Source organism: Leucopleurus acutus (genome assembly GCF_964270905.1).
Source record: "Leucopleurus acutus genome assembly, chromosome: X".
Lineage (NCBI taxonomy): Eukaryota > Metazoa > Chordata > Mammalia > Artiodactyla > Delphinidae > Leucopleurus > Leucopleurus acutus.
The window spans coordinates 4,825,948-4,840,928 of record NC_139148.1 but is presented as its reverse complement, the minus strand read 5'-3'; the positions used below and the strand labels follow the sequence as shown (position 1 = coordinate 4,840,928).

At 44.2% G+C, this 14,981-nt stretch overlaps 1 protein-coding gene across 5 annotated transcripts in view; it reads right to left on the bottom strand.

The window, feature by feature from the left end:
• LOC309978695 (steryl-sulfatase-like) overlaps positions 1-14,981 on the bottom strand; it is a 180,366-nt gene that overhangs the window by 4,320 nt on the left and 161,065 nt on the right. For 4 of the 5 annotated variants that reach the window (XM_082865229.1, XM_082865225.1, XM_082865226.1 and 1 more), the window contains one exon: positions 11,084-11,205. In XM_082865229.1, coding sequence (XP_082721355.1) covers positions 11,084-11,205 — 122 coding nt within the window. The remainder of the gene's footprint in view (positions 1-11,083; positions 11,206-14,981) is intronic. The other variant, XM_082865227.1, reaches the window with a different exon arrangement.

Sequence of the window (14,981 nt, the reverse complement as noted above, 5' to 3'; positions counted from 1 at the left end):
AAAGATACATTGAGTATTCTCTGTATTACTTCTTTAGACCACTTTGGAGTTGCTCAAATGAGAGAAACTGGGCTGCATTTTATTGCATGTAGGTGTATAAGATACGAAGCCTTACTGTTCCGTTGCTCACCAAAAACCCAGGAATCGACATTGTCAAAGGTGTCATTTCAACAGAAAAAAAGTAAATCAGCAGATCATGTGATAAGACAGGAGGTACCTGGTGTCACCTTATATTCTAATAGGTATATTGATTCCTGTTTACCAAAATTATTTTAATAATGTATTTCATCCTGGATTTCTCCATACACTACTAAAAAAATGTTGAGTTAAAAAAGTTTTTTTCTCTATTGTTAAAATTCCAGTGCACTCTGAACAAAGGCTGCTTCTGTCTCACCTCTGTCACAGATAAATATTTTGATCACCACGGGATCTGAATCTTTCTTACAATTGACGCCCACTGACCAGAGGAAGCAATTATTACATTTTCTAGGGAGAATGCAGGAAAATTAAATGGAACATTTTTTTCAAAAAAAAAGTCTAAGTATTGATGGGAACAATAATTCGACTTAGGTTTAAAATACGCTCCAAAACTTAAGAGAAATAGTTGTGACTATTAGAGGACAAAGATGACATACAGTTAGAGGGCTGCTTTGTCAAGGCCATAGAAAATGCTGTGGAGGGCTTCCCTGGTGGCGCAGTCCGCCTGCCGATGCAGGGGACACGGGTTCGCGCCCCGGTCCGGGAAGATCCCACATGCCGCGGAGTGGCTGCGCCCGTAAGCCATGGCCGCTGAGCCTGCGCCTCCGGAACCTGTGCTCCGCAACGGGAGAGGTCACAACAGTGAGAGGCGCACGAACCGCAAAAAAAAAAAAAAAAAAAAAAAAAAAAAAAAAAATGCTGTGGAGATCACTACCTACCTATGAAACCCATTTTTATGCAAAATCACCACTGGAAAAAAAACCTGAGAGGATTCATGAGAAAAGAAAGTTTACAGTCCTTTGACAAAAAGGCAAATAGAGTTTAAGTGAGTAAAACTTGACTCCTAAGCTAGACCCTGAACTCAGCACCTTCCAAGTGTAATCGTAAAACAGCTATTTCATCCAAATTAAAATAAGCAGTGGATTCCTGGGATTTCTTGGGGATCTGAGGGGCGTGAGAGCCCAGGACAGGAACAGCTGTTGTGATTTTGATCACTCCCAGGGACTCAGCCACCAGAAAAGGTTCAGAGGTCCGTTGACAGAGAAACCCCAAGCCTGAGCACACAGGGTCCCCAAGAACAGAAACGGAGAGAATGCAGAGCCCGTTTTTTTCTGTCCATGCGGCACTGGAAGCAGCCTCTGCAGACATTAGATGCTGAGTTCTGCCTAACAGATACCAGTCCACTTTGCAAAGTGTTCTTCCCTTCATGCGAGGAGTCTTGTCAGTCTGGAGCCACGACCAGCATCAAGGGGAGACATCCTTTGTCTCTGAGCTCAGAAGTGTGTCCTGTCTTGGTGGCTAGTGGACTACGATCTGCTTGAACTCTCCTCCCCTTTCTGATGGCTCTGACGGTGTGGGTTCCAATCCCAGCTTTGCGATTTCCTAGCTGTGGGATGCTGGGCGTGGCTGTTAACCTCTCAGGGCCTCAGCTCCTTTTCTGATAAGTGAGCATAAGAGTAGCACTGGTCTCGGGGCTTTGCTTTGGGGGTTAACAACCCATGCCCACGTGTAAAGCTCTCAGAACAATGCCAGGTGCATAGTAATAACCACCTTTGCGTTAGCTTTGAATATAAAGCTTCCATCAATCTAAGACAAAAACACGAGTTTCTTTATGCTCTTAAACCTGTTGCCACCGTAATACAAGTCTTAAGACACCTTCCCCCTCCTCCTAAGGATTCTTAAAGAATACGGACAACAAATTTAAATGGCTTCCACACACTGGCTCTTAATTTATCACTCGGATTGAGACATCCTTTGATGAATGTTGTTGAACAGCTAGTCTTGGCAAGATTTATTTTGGGTGTTTGGAGGATTCCGCGTACATACAGAAGCCACCCAGAGTCATTTGGGGTTTTCGGTCTTAGCAGTGTTTCCCACTACATAGCGCCATCTTGGAGTCCTTCTAGAAGTATTTCAAAGACTTTTGTGTTTTCCCACTGTGAGCGGCCCATACCACCCCACTGGGACCCTCAGCTTGCCCCCTTAGTAATGTTGATCTCATCTCCTGGACAGACGTCTGAAAATCCACCCCAAGGTCCCCACGCTCATGGCGACCTCCTTGCTTCCATGATGCCCCCCAACCATGTTCCCCTGTCCTGAGCCAGCCACCTGACATCAATGCCACATTCTTGTCTTAGACCCAAAGATCCTAGGATGGGGGCCCACGTGGAGCAACCTAGGGCACCAGTGTCTTCACACATGCTCCCAGAGAAGTGCGGACCCAAGGGCTCTTGTTCTTGACCCCTGAGACTCGTGCCCACCCATTCTCCGTAGCCGAGACCCTCAATGACCCAGTACTGGGCTCATGGATTATAGACCCGGTTCTGCCAGCTTCCTGCGCTGGTTGCACTGAGACTCAAGATACAAAAACACTGAGAAGGAAGAGGAAGCAGGTAAGGGCTGTGACCCAGAGCACCTGCTTTTAAATTCAGATTTAGAGGAACCCTAGCTCCACGAGTGATGCCTGAGCGCCCGAAAGCAAAACACTCCCTTTGACTAAGCGTTTGTTTTTGCATTTGGGGGGATGGAAATATGAATTCTGTACTGAGTGGGTACACAAGGCATGCTAAAGTCTCCCACTCCCCTTCACTGTCTCTGTGTGTTGAAATGCTATCCATTGTTCAAGGTCCGACAACTCGTCCTCCGTGAGCCTGTCCAGGTCTCCAGCCAGAAGCTACCCCTGTTTCCTGGCGCCTCTTAGCAGTTTCTACCGTGCGTTCAGCCCTGAAGGGCTACCACCGTCTGTGGACTCCATTTCTTTCTAGGTTACTCGCTCTCTGAACACAAGAACTGTTATCTCCCACGGGTGCTAAATACCCAGCACCTAGAGCCTTACATAGAAGAGTGACTGTATCTGTGAATTACCAGCGCCCAGGGCCTTACGTAGAACAGATGCTCAATAAAAATATGCTGGTAAATTAATGATGAACGGGCCGATGGGATGATCAGGAAGACACCGAAAAAGAGGGAAGAAGCCAGCTGCCACCACGGAAGCCGGCATGGGCGCAGACAGGAGGCCCGGTACGTTCTGTGCGTCTCTCCTCCAGATCCACTGGGGGCGTCCTGCCTAAAATCACTCAGCGCCAACACAGCCTCCAGCCAGCCAGAGATTCAGGCTGCTTGGTGACATTTGTTCACGGCAGATAAATGAGCCAGGAAGTCAGAGATTTCTCCACGGGGGGTCTCCACGTCACCTTTGCCTTCAAGAAAGCGTGTGCACAGAGGCATGTGCAGGGTGGACATGGCGGCAGTGGGACGGTGTGGATCAGGGTCAGAGTTCATCCAGGGGAGGCCAGAGCTGAGGTCCCCAAGGATGGGTGGACTTAGGGAATGAGAGGACACGAATGAATTCCAGAAACAGTCCATGGGGCTGTGGAGATGGCCAGAGAGACAACAGTGAGGAAGAAGAATCATCTTTGCGAGTGTGAATAAAAGAACTTATTGTCTTGGGGGAAGAAGTTCCAATTTACCACAGTGCAGACTCTCAAAGTAGCCAGTGTTGGTTTAGCACCAACTTGGCGTCAACTCTTGTTACTGCATGCCCATTCTGTGACCTCTGACACCTCTTCGTCCTCATCTGTAAATAACTTTGGTAGAGACTGAAACTATCCTCAGGCTGCCAAAGTTGTGGGGTGTCACCAGGGCACACAGACACCCATAATGAAGGCTATACTGCCCAGCCTCCTCTGATACCAGGTGTGCACAGGTGACCAACTTCTGGCCTGGGGAACATCATTCTTTCCATCCATTGCTCCCTCCTGCTGCCCGTAGGTGGACACTGTCACCCTTCTCCACGCAGAAGAAGCTGCTGCATCCTCCAGGTGGCGGGACGGAGCTTGGAGTCTGCATCCCTGAAACTCTGTGGACCACCTACCGCTAGACTTCACTCACGAGATGAAGACAGAAACCTCCCTCTGATATAAGCTACCGTGACTTTTTGTTTCTGTTACGGCCAAATCTAATACGAATATAATCAAACTCACTTTTTTTTTTTTCAAACTCACTTTTAATAAGGAGGATTAAAAGAGGCATCATATGCAAAGAGCGTAGCAGAGCATCTGCTAGACAGGAGATATAGAATAAACGTAAGGGTGCAGTGTATTGTTATCAAGTGTGTCTTCAAAAGACATGCAGTGGTCACATAAAAAAGATGACGCATTTCAAGAATAAGAGAGTTGACTTCAGACTATACTACAAAGCTACAGTAATCAAGACAGTATGGTACTGTCACAAAAACGGAAAGATAGATCAATGGAACAGGATAGAAAGCCCAGAGATAAACCCACATAAACGCACATATGGTCACCTTCTCTTTGATAAAGGTGGCAGGAATGTACAGTGGAGAAAGGACAGCCTCTTCAATAAGTGGTGCTGGGAAAACTGGACAGATACATGTAAAAGTATGAGATTAGATCACTCCCTAACACCATACACAAAAATAAGCTCAAAATGGATTAAAGACCTAAATGTAAGGCCAGAAACTATCAAACTCTTAGAGGAGAACATAGGCAGAACACTCTATGATATAAATCACAGCAAGATCCTTTGTGACCCACCTCCTAGAGTAATGGAAATAAAAACAAAAATAAACAAGTGGGACCTAATGAAACTTCAAAGCTTTTGCACAGCAAAGGAAACCATAAACAAGACCAAAAGACAACCCTCAGAATGGGAGAAAATATTTGCAAATGAAGCAACTGACGAAGGATTCATCTCCAAAATTTACAAGCAGCTCATGCAGCTCAATAACAAAAAAACAAACAACCCAATCCAAAAATGGGCAGAAGACCTAAATAGACATTTCTCCAAAGAAGATATACAGACTGCCAACAAACACATGAAAGAATGCTCAACATCATTAATCATTAGAGAAACGCAAATCAAAACTACTGTGAGATATCACCTCACACCAGTCAGAATGGCCATCACCAAAAAATCTAGAAACAATAAGTGCTGGAGAGGGTGTGGAGAAAAGGGAACCCTCTTGCACTGCTGGTGGGAATGGGAATTGGTTCAGCCACTATGGAGAACAGTATGGAGGTTCCTTAAAAAACTACAAATAGAACTACCATACGACCCAGCAATCCCACTACTGGGCATATACCCTGAGAAAACCATAATTCAAAAAGAGTCATGTACCAAAATGTTCATTGCAGCTCTATTTACAACAGCCAGGAGATGGAAGCAACCTAAGTGCCCATCATCGGATGAATGGATAAAGAAGATGTGGCACATATATACAATGGAATATTACTCAGCCATAAAAAGAAACGAAATTGAGCTATTTGTAATGAGGTGGATAGACCTAGAGTCTGTCATACAGAGTGAAGTAAGTCAGAAAGAAAAAGACAAATACTGTATGCTAACACATATATATGGAATTTAAGAAGAAAAAAAAATGTCATGAAGAACCTAGGGGTAAGACAGGAATAAAGACACAGACCTACTGGAGGACGGACTTGAGGATATGGGGAGGGGGAAGGGTGAGCTGTGACAGGGCGAGAGAGAGGCATGGACATATATACACTACCAAACGTAAGGTAGATAGCCAGTGGGAAGCAGCCGCATGGCACAGGGATATCGGCTCCGTGCTTTGTGACTGCCTGGAGGGGTGGGATAGGGAGGGTGGGAGGGAGGGAGACGCAAAAGGGAAGAGACATGGGAACATATGTATATGTATAACTGATTCACTTTGTTATAAAGCAGAAACTAACACACCGTTGTAAAGCAATTATACCCCAATAAAGATGTTTAAAAAAAAAAAAGAATAAGAGAGTAACAGGGAAAAGCCTAAAACCACCTACAAAACATTTGTGGATAGAAGATCCGAAGGTGAGGAAGACACAAATATTTAATATAAATATGAATACCTAATATAAATACTTAATACAAATATTCACTACAACATGCCTTGGTTAGAACTAAAATGTTCCCATAGAAAATGCCCAGCTCTGCTAGCAGATGGAAGCAAATCAGGACGGAGCTAGAAACAAGCAGGAATACTGTGAGAACTGACATATGCCCCATGCTGACACCGAAGAAGAGAGATGTGCAAACTATTGCAGAAAATCAGTAGGAGCGAGTACGTCGCGGGGAAAGGGCAGAAGAAGTGGCCTATGGTAGATGCAAATAAGCTGGGTGCTGAGCTAACACTGGAGGACTCGTTCAGAAACACTGTGCTTTGGGCATTCGAGAAAGAAACTCCCATTGTGATGTATTTTGTCTCTGTAAGGAAGCAAGGTTGCATTGTGACAAATGAACAGAAGTCATGGCTGACACGTTTTTCGTCCAAGAATTAATGTAATCTTAGGTCAGACATGCGAAAACTTTAGTCGAAAAGTATTAGATGTCTGTAGAGAACAGACTTGTGGTTGCCAAGGGGGAGGGATTTGGGGGAGGGATGGATTGGGAGTTTGGGATTAGCAGATACAAACTGTTATATAGAGAAGGGATAAACAACAAGGTCCTACTGTAGAGCACAGGGAACTATATTCAATATCCTGTGATAAACCATCATGGAAAAGAATATGAAAAAGAATGTGTATCTGTATAACTCAGTCACTTTGCGGTACAGCTGAAATTAACACAACACTGTAAATCAACTCTACTCCAATAAAAAAAAAGTAGACGTATGTTTCAACAATGGTCTAATATTATTTAAAAGGTAATAGGAAGTACCATATAAAAATACATGTTTGATAGACCAAGTGGGAGAAAACAAAATATCCTTTTATGACGGTGTTTTTCCATTAAAGGAAATGAATGGTTGGGACGATAAGCCCGTTACTGAAGCATCTGAGTGATAATGAGATCAAACAAATTGAATAAACGTTGAACACAATTTCCGGGAAACCTTTTCCATCCTCCTATATCACCATCACACCTTCTCTGAGGTTGTGGGCAAAGCAGATCCCGTCCATCCTGGGACACATCACCCTGCGGTCCTACAATCACACACACACACGTCCCACGATACCGGGCTGAGAAGGCAGGCGAAGGAATTAGTGGGTGAATATCGCAAAGGTCAAGAGCTGTTGGGAATGCAGCCTTTGGTCGAGATTTTCAACCAAAAGGAAAAGGAAATCCTAAGACTTGAAATATATCCTTGAAGTGATTTACGTATGTGCGTTTTTTCTTAATTGCGACAAAAGTTCTGGTTGGGCAAGGGCTTCTCCTTCTTAAGGTAAGCTGGAGTACAGGAACGTTCTCTGCAGCTTTCATGTGAAAATGCCACAGCCCCCGTGAGTTCAGCTTCGGCCCTCGATTTGTTGTTTCTGACACTTCAGGTTTAACTTCCGAAAATCAGACAAAGGAGAATCAGACCACTGACACAAACTGAAGTCATTAATAAAGACAAAAACTAAGCATAGCCTTTCTTACACCGATCAACTCCTGAGACATAGGCAGCTGCAATTAGAATCTTCTCTCTTTTCTTAGGTGCATTTTAGAGGCAAAATTAATTTTTTAACTGGGTGAAAATCTTAGTGAACAAAGCAAGCATTTTTCCTCAAATACTATCGTCATACTGTTGCAATTTTAAACCTCACTTATCTCCTATTTTCAAAAAAAGGCACCTTTAAAAGAGCTAGATATAAACAAATTTCTTTGGAATGAATTCTAATTCCCTACTGCTTTTTGTTGTGATGTAAGATTTTAAAAAATTATTTTGAAGTCTTAAAGGTCAAAATTGTTTATCATTTTTCTATACACAATGTATGCTTCAGGGGTACTACTGAGGTTTTTCAAATGATGCTTTAAAAGAAAGTCACAGGAGAGAAGTTTCCAACAAACTTGAATTGAAAAGCTAGCAGGATTTATGGGACTCCTTGGATTCCACATCAGCATAACCACATCCCATGGATTTCTGTACGACCAGCTGGCCTGGGAAGTCTCACACTAATGCGAGCATTTAGTTTATAGCCTTACATTCATCTGCTCAAAAATCTGCAGCAGAATCTCAGAGCTAACTACCAGTCTTTTAAGATAAATTTTACCATAAAATCAAGTTGTCATTACATTGAATTTTTACTAACACTGCTTCGTAGGTCAAAACTTAAAGCCAAACTTTTTGAATACATGCGGAACAGTAAATTTAAACTCACAATTCCCATTGTAATGCAAGAAAAGTTACCGGTGTCCTAATAACACTTTCGTGAGTTCTTCTAAAATGCAGTGGGCGTAAGGATATGAGATGATTAAGTTAGGCCATTCAATTTGCTGAGACAACGAAATTACAGAAACATTATCATTAGAGAATGATTCAATTATAGAGAAGACACTGTATATGAAAGCTGAAAGGGGTTCATGTTTTAAAAGGGTGGAAACAGCATTCCAGCTCTAAGTTTTTGGGAAAATGAGTAACAAGTTGGGAATTGTAACATGTAGGCGTCCAACTGATCAAAACAAACGGCAACTGGATCTTAACCACACCACCACTCAGCTCTAGTTTACGGGTACCAGCGTACTTACTGCTGGTAAGCTTGTGCTTTCCGAGCGAGGAACAGGGCGTGCGTTTGCCAGGTCTGCCAGTTGCCGGGGTGTCAGCGCTCGCCGCCTGGCTGACTTCCAGGTAGCAGTGCTTTCCCAACAAGCTGGCAAGATGCCTGAGCCATCCGGAGGTGGCTCCAGCTCACTGCTGCCCTGACGCTACATTTCTAAACCCTGATCCTAAACGTCTCTCTTCTTTTCTAGCAAAGTATTTGGAGGCCAGGAGGCAGCCCTCTTACCACTGACAATTACGGGAAGCGTCTCCTGTGTAGTGATTACCATAAACTCCTACCAGCACAGATCCGAGATGATGTCAGTCATCTCCTCTAGTACTAGTTTACTTTCTGTATTCTCTAGTTGACAGGTAACTCCACACACACGGGTGACACTTCCTTACACACCTGTGCATTCCCAGCTGTTTGCACAGCCTTCAGCCTGTCCTGAGCTAAGAGGTCAGCAACTCCCTGGCAGAGAATTTGGTCTATTTTGCTCACTGACAGGTGCGCAGCCTAGCCCAGAAGGTGCCACTTAGTAGGTGCTCAATAAATACGTGTACAACAAACGAACAGATGAAATACTGAGCAAACAGCCATGGAGCCACGTGTGACAGCCAAGGCAGCAACCGTTGTTACTGAGTTTCAGGCACAATCTGAAAAGTAGATGAGACGATTCATAAAGCCCACGGTTTCCTGAGTCCCTTTAGCTACATGCATGATTCCGGTGTGGAAACACCGTCATTTTTCCTCGTGTGCTGCTGCTTCAGGACAGAAGATAGTAAGGAACTGCATAAGAGAAAATGTCACTTGTGTGTTGTCTTAGAAGCAAGCTTTATCCCCAGGCCAGCTGCCTATCAGAATCTCGGTCTTGTTTTTCTCACTTACTCCTATTTTCTGCCTCTTCCTGTCCCTTTTCTGTTTACTCCTCCACATAATGTGCTTCCCCAGCCCCTGATCCAGTAGGTTTCTTCCGGCTCCTCTCACTCGACGGGGTTGGCTTTATTTAAATGCAATTCTGCAAGGCTCAGGACGTGATATCATCCTTCTTTAGACAAACAAGAGTCCCCGAGACATTGTTCTTTACGCTTCTCGCAGGCTCCGTATGAAAGGAAGTGGCGAGGACCACATCTCTCATTTATGATGAGATGGCTCAGATCTAAATGCCGCCAATAATGCTAAGAAGAGACAGCATTCCTATGGGTGTTAGGAATGATGGACACATTGATGAGATACGTAAATAGGATCCCTCTGGGCCGGGAATCGTGCGCCCATGGTTTTGCCATATTGGTCTTCCGGAAGCTATCTCAAGGAAGCCGTCCAGATTGAAAGTATAAACGCTGAAGGGTAAACCTGGTGTGATCTCTTTGGGTAACGGAAGGGTTATCATTTTCCACTCTAAGAATAATGGAGCACCTGCTCTTTAAATGATGTCTCTGGTAAATCGACTGGGTGAGCAGAATGGGGTGAGGGGTACATTGAAATCCAGTATCAGAGTCACCTGAGTTTTTACCAAGTCATCAGCTGCAGGGGATACACAAGCTGCTCTGAGAATCTCGCCTCTGGGAGCAGAATCCCAAAACACACTAGAGAAGTGGGGAGTTTCAGTTTCCCACTGAAGAGGAACCTCAAAGTCCAATAGCAGCCTCTACCTCTGGGATATACAGCAGGGGCGTAATAGTTGCTGGATTCCCATAGACTCCTAGGCATCTTAGCGATGTGAGCCTTACTGTAATTCTAAGTTTAAATACGTGAAAACCAGATGTGAACCTATCACTACACCGACGATTCTCACTTGGTTCCACTTGGTCCTTTATGCTTTTTAGAAATGCACCCCTGTATCCGCTGTTGGAAAACCCAAAGAAGGTCCCGCCACTGATACAGTGCACGATTTACAACACCCCTGGGTTTGGGACTCATGATAACATCAAAGCGTTTGAACTCTGTCTTAAATATCCACATCTAGCAAATACACACGATCCGTGACCAAACACAGATCGATGAGCCACGACCCCTACCTTTGAGGCTCGGGAGAGAAGGTCAGGTAAACATCTCAAGGGCATTCGGTGCCAGTGCAAAAGCTACAGGACAGCAGGCAGAGAAGACGGCTTTCAGGGGGGTTGGGGCGGATGGATAAGCATTAACCAGGAAGGGAAAAGAAAGGAAGTCCTCCCGGGTTGAGGGAGCTGCAAGCACATGTCACAGCAATGTGTGACGCCCTGCCTGGACCACCAGGGCACCGGGAGGCGTAAGAGAAGAAGGAACGCGGAGGAGGACAGAGAAAGCAAAACTGAGCATCTTTCGGGCATCTCATGAGAGCAACGCCCTCTTGCAATTTCTTCTATTCCCATGGCAGTGACTGCACGTAGCCCTACAAGCATGGAAAGAAAGATGCGTCTGCTCACTGTTCTGTGGGTGCCAGCGCACGGCGTTCAGGTAGAAGTTGCAGTAGTGGAAGAGAAACTCGTGATCCGAACGATGGCTTCTCCCTTGAAGCAGGGGCATCAGGTCACGCCCATCGATGATCCTGGGGGACAAAGCAGGTGGGCATCAGGGGGCCACATCAGCCTTGGGCTAAAACCTCCCGATGTCGGTCCTTCCAGCAAATGGGGGCATGATAGAGCTACAACATGGTAATGAAGTAACCAACCCAGGACACTAACTGACCCACACTGGGCGCCGTATGCAATGTAGGGAGGCCAGCTCTGCTCGTGCATGAACTCATTTCATCCTCCAAGCAGCACCGTGAGCTGTGACCAGTATCACTCCGGGATGATGGGATGAAGAAATGGAGTGATTCACCCAACTCCACGTGTGTCATAAGAGCCAATGGGATTGAAACCCAGCTGACTGGGCGTCCGTGCTTTCCACTGCTTTCCCCTGCTGCTGTTCCTATACCGAGTTTTCTGCCTATTGCCTTGGCAAACAGTGTATTCACAAACTACGGATCTATAGCAAATAAGAATTTCTGACAATCTGAGTTTAAAAAAAAGATAATATACAGCATGGGGCAATTTAGATTGGATGGACTTCAATGCAAATGAAGTTCTAAGTCCCAGGGACGTGATTTGTAAATAATCATGATGATATTAAATACCCCGAAGATGTAAACGTACTCACATGCATTTACATATCACATATACACATTACACACATGTTTATGTTCTCAAAGGTAAATATATCTCTTCTATAACTAGGCCGAGAAGGGGAACTTTCCAGATGGTAGGCAATAACTGTATACAACTGCTAAGGAGCAAAATTAAGACTATTTGGATGTTACATAAAGGAAAAAAGCCTATAATTTTGTTTTGAGTGAAACATACATTAACAACCACTAGAGAAATTGAAGTCGTTGATTACCATTAGGCCACTGTCACCGAAACCTGGGGCAGAAGGCTACTTGGGAGGAGGTAGATTGTTGAACTTGAGGGTTTTCCTTCTCTGATTAAAAACATTCCAAGACAAATATCATATGATATCGCTTATATGTGGAATCTAAAAAAAGGGTACAAATGAACTTATCTACAGAATAGAAATAGAGTCACAGATGCAGAAAATAAACTTATGGTCACCAGGGGTAAAGGCGTGGGCAGAGGGATACATTGGGAGATTGGGACTGAATATACACACTACTATATATAAAACAGATAACTAATAAGGACCTACTGTAGGGCACAGGGAAGTCTACTCAATACTGTAATGAACTGTGGGGGAAAGTAACTTTAAAAAGAGTGGATCTGTGTGTATGTATAACTGAATCACTTTGCTGCACACCTGGAACTAACAACATTTTACATCAACTACACTCCAACAAAAATTTTTTAAAAAACCCAAAACACTCCATCCCTCGCCTCTCCTACTATGAGTTAAACCTATTGGTTAACTTGGTTATATAATGTGGGTAAGCACCCTTGAGAGGTCCTACATCCCTTGAGTTTTTTTGTTTTTTTCTTTTTTCTTTGTGGTTTATTTTGGTGTCGCTAAAAATCCCATCATGTAATTACTGCTGACTGCTTCTCTGGTCCCCACCTTAGTTATTAATCATGCACTCCGCACAAGTCCACGGAACTGAAAATATTCTATTATTGTAAGTTAAAAATAAGAACAAAAGACAGAATTGGCTCACTTTCCAGGCCTGATTCTCATCTTCCATGAGAGGAACAAGGTAGAGAGATGATTCGATCCAGAAGCAGTGTGTTCTCCGGATACTAGTTCTATCCTGAAATGGCCGGTATTGTGAATCTCAAGAAAAACTCAGTCCTTGAGATTAGGAGAGCCTAAGTAGGTGGAAAGGAAGCAAGGGATGAGGGGAGACGGGCAGAGAGGAGGACCTGCGCATAAAAAGCCCCCAGTGGTGAAAACCCTGAAGGTGAGAGATGGGACAGATGGGCCCGACACCTCTCCACCACCTTTAGCTCCACGTGGAGAGAAGGCCTTTCCACGATGGCTCGAGGGTGAGAGTGAATCTCTGTTTCTCTGACTCAATGTCTAGCTCATTTCTCGAAGCTGTTTTTCATCATAAACCCACAAAACTCAGCACTTAAGAACCCAGGAGACAGAACTGTTCTCTTAAGATTGGTATTTCATAACCGAACTGGGCCTGATCCCACAAAGGGGGATTGAATGACAAAAAGAACACTGTAAATCTCATAGACTTTTTTTCTGATTTCCAAGCAGATGTGTCTCTTTTTTTTTAAGGAGGGAAGCAAAGTCTGTTCTGCAAACTTCCTTTTTCTTGCGATGCAGAGACTGATCTCATCTTTGTTTTACATCCTATACCTAACGCACTCTTTCCTGGAAGCCGGCAATAAATCACGCTGCGATGGCAACCACTGTTGAACAGTGCTGGAGAAATACGGCTTGTCAAAAAGAGGCTCATTTCTGCCATGAAAAATGGAAAGTGACTCTATTGAGCTAAACTTTTAAACGGTGTCTGAGTTACCAAAATACTTGGGATGGCTGGGATGGAAATGTTTGTACAACATCACGATTCGAGGCAGAAAGGCCCCTACACTTTCAAAGTGATGCAAAGCATCGCCGCTTCCCTATGGGAATCATCTGATTGGCCTTTTCTGTAAACAAATTCAACTTTTCAAAGCACGCTTGCAGGACAGCCACGGCTACAAAATTGGATGCTTTTTTCCCCTGGTGTCTGCCTGATTCTGTGAAAAACGTGCTCATTTGAGATTGCCTTTAACTTGGAAAGTGAGATGATTCTCTTTGGGCTCCTGACTCATGGCAGCCATGGGGATAGTAACAATTCAGTGTCAAGGAGAGTCATGTCTGAATTTCAGGTCAAATTCAATAGCATGCGGATGACTCTCACGTTACTGAAAAGAACATGTTTGGGGAACTTTTTGGGGGGACAGTGACTTCATCCCCCCACGAATGTGCTGTATCTCTCTCAGCTGAGTCAGTGAGCCATGTACTTCGGGACGTCCCTCCGACCCACCTGTGCTGGGTCCACTCTGGGGAGGATTTGGGGATCATAGCAGAAGGGAAAGGCTTGGGGGACTGAAAAAGAGGTTAACTTGGGGCACAAGGTGAGCCACTTGCTGCCATATTCAAAATAAGGTGATTCATGGAAGCAACCTAAGTGTCCATCGACACAAGAATGGATAAAGAAGATGTGGCACATATATACAATGGAATATTACTCAGCCATAAAAAGGAACGAAATTGAGTTATTTGTAGTGAGATGGATGGACCTAGAGTCTGTCGTGCAGAGTGAACTGGGTCGGAAAGAGAAAAACAAATACCGTATGCTAACACATATGTATGGAATCTAAAAAAAAAATGCTTCTAATGAACCTAGGGGCAGGACAGGAGTAAAGATGCAGACGTGGAGAATGGACTTGAGGACACAGGGTCAGGGTGAAGGGTAAGCTGGGATGAAGTGAGAGAGTAGCACTGACATATATACACTACCAAATGTAAACCAGACAGCTAGTGGGAAGCAGCCGCATAGCACAGGGAGATCAGCTCGGTGCTTTGTGGCCACCTAGAGGGCTGGGATAGGGAGGGTGGGAGGGAGACGTAAGAGGGAGGGGATATGGGGACATATGTATATGTATAGCTGATTCACTTTGTTATACAGCAGAAACTAACACACCCTTGTAAAGCAATTATACTCCAGAAAAGATGTAAAACAAACAAACAAAAAAATAAGGTGATTTTTTTCACTGTAGAGTAGGACAGGAAACATTTTTAGAAGAAAGCACATAGATCTTTGATAAATTAAAGGGAATCCCAAGTACCCAGAAAGTCTCTTTCATAATTAAAAGTGTTTCCACCCATAAACAT